Here is a 10,150-nt window from a genome sequence, read left to right on the forward strand (position 1 = left end):
AACCAGTGAACAGGACATGAGCTGCTCTCATTGGACACTCTGATCATCCAAGTGTTGCATCATTGCAGTATTTAGCTATGTCTCGCTTACTTGATTCTTCAAGCGAACTGTAATCATTATTGCAACTTTTGTATACAGTCATTGTTTTACATTTACCTCTACTTGCTAATTTATTCTATTAACATTCCTACCTGCATCTCAGATCATCTGCTGTGATCTTTCTCCATCTTCCTAAATTACATTCTTTAGAAGTTCCTTTAACATGGTGTCAGTTGATGTAAACACGATAAGATTTCATTTTTCTCAAGTCTTTATTTCTCAGTTAAGCTCTAGAAGGAAGCCGGCACTGAGATGGGGTTAATTATGTAGGAATGTTAATCAAGAGTACCATCTGAGGATGGGATAAGCCATATATTTATACCCTCCCCTTGTTCAGACATTGAATGTGACCATCTCAGGAAGTCCCTAACTTTGGGCAAATTAGCTCTCTGAAGCTGAGGAAATATCTGAAAGGGTCAATGGCTGAGGATTAGCACCTGACTGTACTCTCAGCAGCCGGTGGAGCAAGTCTACATTTGAGTGTGGTTTGGGGTGGTCCATCTTCATGTGTAGCATAGCTTCACTATTAAATGATACCTTGGCTAGATATGCAACTCTAGGATGACAGTTACTTTCTCTCAGCACTTGCTTTTGGCTTCAATTTATTAAGAAAAAGAGGTCTGCAGTCACACTATTTGGTATTCCTTTTTTAGGCGTTGTGTCTTTTTGTCTGCTATTTTGATCTCTAGGGTTACCTTGAAGGTTTACTATGATTTGTCAGGTCTGCTTCCTGAATGGAGGAACTTATGGCTTCCCCTAACTCTGGGAATTACCAGCCATTTTCCTTTGAATATTATTTTTCCAATATTCACCCAGTTTTATGCTTCTGGAATGCCTTTGTGATACTTATCACCTACTTACTCCGTTCCTTGAGTGTCTTTGCCTCACTTTTATCCTTTTTTTTTCTTTTACTTTCTGTGAAGTATTCTGTATTATTTCTATTATTTTATCTGCCTTCTAGTTCACCAATCCTCTGTCCAGCTATATCTCATTGGTTATGTAAAATTTCTTTAATCTTTTGTTCATATAATGAATGTTTGCATTTTCAAAAAGAAGAGATTACAGACTTGGAAGGAATAGAATCAGATTCATCTGAATGACTTAGAGTAGCATCTCCAGATCTTAGGGAACGGGGAATAGGTTTTTTTCCTTGAACTTTTTGATTTTGATATTTCTGTACCACTTTTGGCTTTTCTCTTATGTTTTCAATGAATTCTGGAATAAAGATAATGTTGAATAAGTTTGATTGGGATATGTTTGCTATATTAATACTATTTTCCAGGGTTGCTTATAATTTGTTATTGAACTAGTAAACCTGTTTCCCTCAATTAGTCTTTTTTATTGAAATATAATGGACATAAAACATTAGTTTCATAATGATTCAATATATGTATATATTATGAAATGATCACCCCAATAATTCTAGTTAACATCCACCACCACACACAGTTACAAAATTTTTTTTCCTGTCATAAGAACTTTTAAGGTCTACTTTCTTAGCAACATTCAAATATACAATACCGTATTTAACTATAGCCACCATGCTGTATATTACATGTCTGGGAATTATTTAATTAAAATTGGAAATTTGGACCTTACTTCAACCTTTACTGTTAAAACCCCCGTAGCTCAAATGTAGTCTTACTTGGAGTTAGGGTCATTAATGAGGCAATCAAAGTAAGACCTGATATTCAGACCAGATTCTGGTAGAGTTCTTTTCAGCATGTACTCACTCGAAACATTCTCCTTGCTGTCAATCTGTGTGTCTGTATTGCTATGTCCAGGGGCCCAGGAGTAGGGGGATGGTATGTCTACAATGGTCAGAAACTTCATGCCACCAGAGGGAAAGGTTTGCCCTGGATTATAGGGATTCACTGCATGCAGGAGTTCACCCAGATTAAGAGTGAGTCAAGTGGGAAAGTATTCCATAGTTTAACACTGTGGCCCAAGGAAACCAGGACATTGTGCTATGGACATACCATGTGTGTGGCACCCAGCCGCATCTCAAAAAGCATGTGTTGTGTGGCACTATTTGTTAGACTTGTGAAGGCTGCTCATTCCCAGACACTTCTCTGATGGATTAAGCATGTCTGTTGCCCTGCTTCTTGACTCTGGCTGGCCTATAATTGCTTTGACCAATGGCGTATGAAAGAAGTGATGTTATGCCCATTACAGAGCTAATCTGTAAGAGGACACATAGCTTCTGCTTTGCTGTTTGAGAGTTCTGAGCCGATAAGTAAACATCTGCCTATCATGCTGGACAACCCCTTGGAGAGGTACTTCCATGGCACCAGTATGAGTGTTAGTTGTCTTTTACGTTGCAGAGTAGTTTAAAGGGTCATTTACACTTCTGTTTTGGTCAAGAAATGGAATAGAAAATGGGGGAAATTTCCATTCAAGACATGAAAAATAAGTTGAGAAAATTATTTATATACATTATTGAAAATGCTCACCTCTGTGTGAAAAGTGACAGAAATTAATAGTTCATTGAGATCTTTAATAATTGTAGTTGCTTGAATGACTGCACCCTTAATGAAAATCTGGACTTTTTCTAATGGAAAGGGAAGATGCCAAAAAAAAAAGAATTCTACTCCATGTCCTAGATTTGGGGTCAGGAAAAGTCTCCTGGAGAATTTGTAATCACAAAGGCGTCCTCCTGTAGCTTTGGGGTTTATATTAACACTATCATTATGGTTCAAAGAATTCCCTGTTGTAAACTTTCTTTCACGGTTTAATCATCATGTGGTATTTACCAGTAATAAAAAATGGCATTTATCTTTTCATGATTGGAAAAATTTTCTTTTTTTTTTTTTTTTTTTGCGGTACGCGGGCCTCCCTCAGCTGCGGCCTCTCCCGTTGCGGAGCACAGGTTCCGGATGCGCAGGCTCAGCGGCCATGGCTCACGGGCCCAGCCGCTCCGCGGCATGTGGGATCCTCCCAGACCGGGGCACGAACCCGGTTCCCCTGCATCGGCAGGCGGACGCGCAACCACTGTGCCACCAGGGAAGCCCTGGAACAATTTTCTTAGCAGTAGAACTAGCCGCTCCTTGAAGCCCTCACAGGAAACACACTTGGAAACCTGACCATTAGGATCTTAGCTCATTGAAGACCTCCATTTCTTCAAGTCTTCCTAAGTCCTTTTTGGCTCAATGTCTGTAATTTATTTTTACATAAATACATTAAAGATATACTTTGCTTGAATTAAGTAGATTTTTGAAAGGAATATGTTTCTAATTTTTAAATATTTCCCTTTTACTGATTATTTTCTTCTCACTCTGAAGGTGTCTAGGGAATTAGAAAAATAATTTCTTCCAACTAACACATATTTTTTCATCAGTTCCACTATGTGTGGTATTTTGGGTACCTAAGTAATGTTAAAAAATTAACATTTGCTAAATGTTAAATGTTTTTAGTATTTATGTACAAGTATTCGATTTCTGTTTGTGGCCTGTCTTTGGAGAACACGGTTTTACTATTCTTTCTGATTCCCTGTAAGTTCGATAAGAATTGGAGGTAAGGGCTGGTCAGTTATGTCCTACGACTGATTTTAAGGAGCACTCTGCTGACCAAGTCAGAGAGTTCCTGCTCAAGCACGGTGGCTCAGCCACGGAAAGAAAAAATTCTGTATTGAGTAAAATGGCCCCCAAGTGGCCAGAGTCATTTTGATGGTGGCAAAGGTTTGAGTTATGGAGACCCTCTCAGGGAACTCAAACTGATTTTTCTTCAATGTTGGTGACTTCGGGGACATCTTTGCAAAGTTCTCATGCATAAATAGTAGGCATAAATCAGCTGAAGTGAACGGATGACCTTTTCCTACATGCGGCATAGTTCAAAGATTTTTCTAGTGGTGGTCACGGAAAGTTTAAAGGTCACCAGATTTCCACTCTCATTAGTTGACGGGAGGCCAAGCAGGGTGACATGCAAAGACACGTGACATGGGGTGCCTTAGTGACAGGCCTCCCTGCCTTGCATTTTACCCAGTCAGATATGGACATTGCCTGTGACATCAGAGAAGGCAGGGATTATAAACCCGCCCACTGGCCCTCAGCAGCCTCATCGTCCTTTCCTCTGAGCTGTGGGGAAGTTGGCTCCGACATGGCCGAGCCCTGTCGTGAGACTTCTTCTGAGGAAAGCCTCGGCACCAAAGAGCCCACAGAAGCCGAACCAAAGAGCCCAAAGCAGAAGATGCCAAGGTGTTGTCGCCGCTGCTGCCCGGACAGTTTCATCACCTCTTTCCCCAGGGTTCTGAAGCAGGTTCACGAGGGCCTGGACATCTTCGAGCCCATCGCCGAGGAGTCTGCACCCCTGGCCAGCTCCACCAAGCGCTCCACCATCACCTTCAGAGAGATCCAGACCTCCGTGCCCCTGCTGCTGCCCAGGGAGATTGGCAAGCACGCCATGTCCTAGGCCACCAAGGCAGTCATCCGGCACACCATCCTCAAATGAGCTGCTTCAGAACCACCTGAGCCTCGCAAACTTAAGGGTCTTTTCAGAGCCACTCACTTGTCAGGAAAAGACCTGTAGCACTGAAGAGTCAAATTGACTCTAGTTTTTCGACCTGTGCCATACTGCCTGTCACTAGAACGTTTTTAAGTTGAAGTAAACATCAAACATTATCAATTCTACTTGAATATATATCTGTAGTGCAGTTTGTTCCAATGAAAATTGTGAATATTCCTTAAGCATATTGCATTTCATAGCTTACCTGAACAGTCATTTTAGTTCTAGGTCAGCCTTTATAGAATTCCTTAAGGTCTAAATTATTTTTGTATTAATTTTATCTTGCGTTTTAATTCTCATTCGCTGGGAGGATGTTGTGGAATTTGCTAGAGATACTTTATGTGTGATATAGCCAGAGATAAAGTGAGGAAGCATATAAGCCCACCAATACATCCCTCTTCAACCTTTTTCGACATGTCCCATAATATTAAGTCATTTAAATACACAAATGAGTACTCAAACATATTACAAAATAGCTACCTGAAACTTCCAAGAAACAATTCATTTTTTAAAATCACTGGTTTCTGAAATTACTATTGGAATTCATTCAGATTCATACAATTTATTCTTTCCCAATCGAGAATTTTTTTGATTTTTAGAACACAGACCTTCAGGACCTGCAATTTTGCATCACTGGATGATGAGAGTATCCAGTGAGAGGAGCTCAGGCCCCACCCTCCACTGATGCAGCCAAGGAGGCACTGGCAGCCCGTGAGCCACAGCTATTGGTCCAAAGAGTGGTGGAGTGACCAGGCCTGAACCAATAACAGCCTTCCTGTGATACTCAACCCCGAGATAGAGTAGCAAGGAGGTGTGATAGCTTCCCTGTTGTTTTTCTGTTCAAGTACTTGCTTTTCACCATGGTGATTTAAGTACAGGCATCCAGATTTGGGAGTGGGACATGTCTCCATCTCCTTGCATCCAAATAAGAGGAGGATGTTCAGCAGTTAAGAGAAGTAAGATGACTCCTTCTCCTACCTCAAGTAATTTGAGTGTTAATGCTTATGATGATATTTAATTTAACATCGGTTGTGTTTTCTTCTTGGTGCATTGACTTTTTTAGATTTGCTTTCTCTATAGGTATACTGCTGAATTTCAAAATAGTTAATACTTTTCCAATTCTTTTTCTTTTAATTGACCTCCAGTTTCCTCCATCAGTCAAGAGAGAACACACAGCAAGTCATGATGACCACCTACAGAGATGGGAAAGAACGCTATTCTTTTAACAAGTTACATTGCTAGTGTCAGAAGAAAGGTAACAAAACAATTTTTATGGTTGAGCAGACATTCCCATCTTTAAGGAGATCTAGTAAATGTGAAATGCATATGTACACTACACATTAGGGAGGGAGGGTGGAGGCCCAGATGGACACAGTAAGAGAATTTTATCTTGAAATTTTCTTGCCCTGCTTTAAAATATAAATTGGGAAATTTGCCTTGCAACCATCAGTTGTTTGTGCCCTTCTGACCCCTTCCCTTGGTGCTTTCCGTTCCCTACCCCCTCTCGTCGATTGTTGCTGCACTTTGAGGACCCGCCACAGCTGGCGGCAGCGAGGGAGGGTGGAGGCCCAGATGGACACAGTGAGAGAATTTTATCTTGAAATTTTCTTGTCCTGCTTTAAAATATAAATTTGGTTTCATCATATGATAACTTTTCTAGATTTACTGTGCAGCTAACTCAGTTTTCTTAAATGCTTTATAAGCTTTTAAAAATATTCCATAATAATAATAAGCTAAAATCTTGATAAGGAGGATTATTTGTCCTAATTCCTGATCTATTGCTATCAAAGAGAGCTCTGGAAGTAAAATTGACCCTTGCATGTATGCAATTCTCAGTGAAGCTCTTTCTAGTTTCCTGACCTACCCACATCTTGCTCTAGAGCAAGTGGTTCTCTGTAAAATGCAGAATTCTACATCTGGGGTCTCTTATGTGAGAGTCTTATCTCTCTTTTGATGAGTCCATGAAATTTTTGCAGTTTATTCATCTTTAGTCTCATTGTTTGGCTAAGGGTGATATCCTTCCAAGGTTTTTACGTCCAAATCAATTGTTATTTTAACTTATCAAATATGTTCAAATAAAACTCTTAACACTGGTGATAAAATACTGATCTTTAAAGCAAATTATAAAACATTTCAAAGGACTGAATCCCACAATATGTTCTTGCTTCACAAAGTATAAAGCTAGAAATCATTTTTTTTTAAAAAACAATTAGAAAATCATCAACTTTGTCAAAAATCAGCAATATATTTTTAGAAAAATTATACAAGTAAAGAGGCACTGTGCCAGGAAATACACAATGATAATATTAATATATTAACATTCACCTGAATATTAACTTTCAAATTCTAGAAGAAAAAGAAAAATCTTTATTTTCTGATCATCATCTTCTTATTCGATGCAGCTGTCCAGAGACACGGAGCACTATGTGCTCTGGATTTATATCCTTAAATCACCAAGATGAAAAACAAGTCAAGTAACAAAACCAGCTGACAGAGAATCCTGCACTTTCAGCCTCAGTTTTCTGGCTGAATATCACAGGACGGCTGTTATTGGTTCAGGCCTGGTCACTCCACCACTCTTTGGACCAATAGCTGTGGCTCACTGGCTGCCAGTACTTCAATGGATGCATAAGGGTGGTGCCTGAGCTGCTCTCACTGGATACTCTCATCATCCAGTGATGCAGAATTGCAGCTCCTTAAGGTCTGTGTTCTAAAAATCAAAAATATTCTGAATTGGGAAAGAATAAATTCTATGAATTAAGAAATAAGGAAATAATCCCATTTACGATTGCATCAAAAACACTGAAATACCTAGGAATAAACCTACCTAAGGAGGTAAAAGACATATACTCGGAAAAGTATAAGATACTGATGAAAGGAAGTGAAGACGGAGACAGTGATCAACATGGTGGAGTAGTAGGATGTGAAAGTCACTCCTCCCACAAATACATCAAAAATACATCTACTTGTGGAATGATTCTCACAGAATATCTACTGAACACTGGCAGAAGACCTCAAGCTTCTGAAAGTTCAAGAAAATCTCTAAATAAATAGGTAGGACAAAAGATAAAAAGAAAGGAATCAGGACGGGACCTATGCCCAGGGAGGGACCTGTGAATGAGGAAAGGTTCCTATACCATGGGAAGTCCCATCACCAGCAGGGAGATTGGCTGAGACTAATGGGAATCTTGGAGGTTCGGGCAGAGCACAGAAACTGGTTTGCAGCAGCCAGAAGAGAGAGAGAACTGCACAGATGATCAATGCCGCAAACCTGCACTTGCCTGTCTGAGATGTGCATCCACCAGTGTGGGCAGCAGCTGGGTGCAGAAACTTGGGCTTTGGAGATCAGACCCGAGGAGAGGACTGGGGTTGGCTGTGCAGAAACAGTCTGAAGGGGCTGGAGTCTGCTACAACCGCTGCTGAGCGTGTACTTGGAGGAAACCTGGACTCACCTTAGAGGCCAGGCACCATTGTTTGGGGGGTGTGCGAGGAGAGGGATAGGACCCACCTTTGCAGCCTTTTCCCCTGCATGTGCTCTCAGGTGACAGAACACCACCTACACAAGTTCCAGGAGCACTTGTGAGCCACCTCCTCTACCATTGCAGGCTCCACGGGCACACATGAGCAGCCACCCCTGCCAAGAGCCCCAGGATCCGGCACCAGCTGTCGTATCTGCCCACCCCACATCAAGGGGATAAAGGCCAGCACATGCTGAGGAAAGAGGCAGCAGGCATCCATACGAAAAACAGCCCTCGCAACAAAAATATCAAACCCACACCAGCTACACAGGGATGCTCCCACATATAAATAGCCCTCCAAGACCACAGAAGAAAATTGTTTCCCCTAAACTCATAGGGTAAGAGAAATATAAGTAAAATGAAGAAGCAGAACCACTCCCAGTTAAAACACCAAGAGAATTTTCCTGAAAGAACAAACAATGAAACAGACCTCTTCAATTTAATAGATACAGATTTCAAATAGGAGATAATGAAAATACTAAAGGAATTAAGAAAGGCTATTGACAGAAATGCAGAGTACTAACAAAAGGAGCTAGAAACTATAAGGGAGAGCAAAGAAAAATTTGAAAACTCATTTGCTGAGATGAAAGCTGAGCTAAAGGCAATGAATAGCAGAATGAATAATGCAGAACAAATAAGTCATCTGGAAGATAGAATAATGGAAGTCACAAAATCAGAACAGCAGACAGAAAGCCAAATGAAAAAAGAAATGAAAGCAATATAAGAGATCTATGGGATCATGTAAAGCAAGCCAATCTACACATAATAGGAAGTCCAAATGGGAAAGAAAGAGAAAAGGGCATCGAAAATGTATTTGAAGATATTGTGGCTGAAAACTTCTCAAAACTAAAGAAGGAAACAGAATTCCAGGTAGAGGAAGCACAGAGGGTCCTAAACAAGATGAACTCAGACAGACCTACACCAAGACATATTATAATTAAATGGCAAAATTTAAAGATAAAGAGAAGATTCTAAAAGCAGCAAGAGAAAAACAAAGAGTTAATTACAAGGGTACCCCCATAAGGCTATAAGCTGATTTCTCTACAGAAAAGTTGCAGGCCAGAAGGGAGTGGCAAGACATATTCAAAATTCTAAAAGGGAAAAGTCTGCAACATAGGACACTCTACCCATATAATCATATAGAATAGAAGGAAAGATTTCTCAGACAAGCAAAAATGAAAAGAACACAGAAATACTAAATTACTCTAAAAGAAATATTAAAAGGTCTTCTCTAAACAGAAAATAAGCAAGAATCTATAGGAAAGAGAAAATCACAATTGGAAAATAAACCACTTAAATAAGCCCATACACAGATTTTTAAAAATCAAAACACTTTTGGGAAAAGCATGATAACCACAATGAACAACGAAAGGATAAACAAGAAGATGCAAAAGAGGACATCAAAATCATAAAATATTGGGGAGTAGAGTAAGAAAATGTAGAGTTCTTTTTTTTTATTAGAATTTGTTGGAGCCTATATGATTATCACTCTAAAACAGGTAGATATAGGAAGGGGTTATACTCGAAAAAGAGGGTGACCACAAATTAAAAACACACAATAGATTCACTAAAACCAAAAAGAAAAAAACACAAGCATAAAATAAAAGGAAATTATCAAACTACAAAAAGATAAAGAAAGGAACAGAGAAGAAACACACAATCAACTGGAAAACAAGGTTTAAAAGAGCAATAAATTCATATATATCTATCAATAATTACCTTAAATGTCAATGGACTAAATGCTCCAGTCAAGAGACATAGAGTGGCAGATTGGATTAAAAAAAAAACAAAACAAACAAGAGCCTATAATATGCTGCCTACAAGAGACCCACGTCACGGTAAAGGGCACACATAGGTTAAAAGTGAGGGGATCGAAAAAGATATTTCATGCAAATGGAAATGACAAGAAAGTGGGGGTTGCACAGTCATGTCAGACAAAATAGACTTTAAAACAAAGGCCATAATGAAAGATAAAGAGGGACACTATATAACGGTGAAAGGATCAATACATGAGGAGGATTTTACACTCGTCA

At 39.6% G+C, this 10,150-nt stretch overlaps 1 protein-coding gene across 1 annotated transcript; it reads left to right on the top strand.

Moving 5' to 3' along the window:
• The first annotated feature begins 4,086 nt into the window (after positions 1–4,086).
• LOC112062578 (histone H2B type W-T-like) lies at positions 4,087–4,506 on the top strand. The gene has a single exon (XM_024117312.1). It carries the CDS (start codon positions 4,087–4,089, stop codon positions 4,504–4,506), a length of 420 nt encoding a protein of 139 aa, XP_023973080.1.
• Positions 4,507–10,150: the final 5,644 nt, after the last annotated feature.

This window comes from Physeter macrocephalus, chromosome 21 (assembly GCF_002837175.3).
Source record: "Physeter macrocephalus isolate SW-GA chromosome 21, ASM283717v5, whole genome shotgun sequence".
Lineage (NCBI taxonomy): Eukaryota > Metazoa > Chordata > Mammalia > Artiodactyla > Physeteridae > Physeter > Physeter macrocephalus.

Excerpts from the sequence above, each read along its gene's own strand:
- LOC112062578 (XM_024117312.1), top strand. The coding sequence starts at position 4,087 with ATGGACATTGCCTGTGACATCAGAGAAGGCAGGGATTATAAACCCGCC.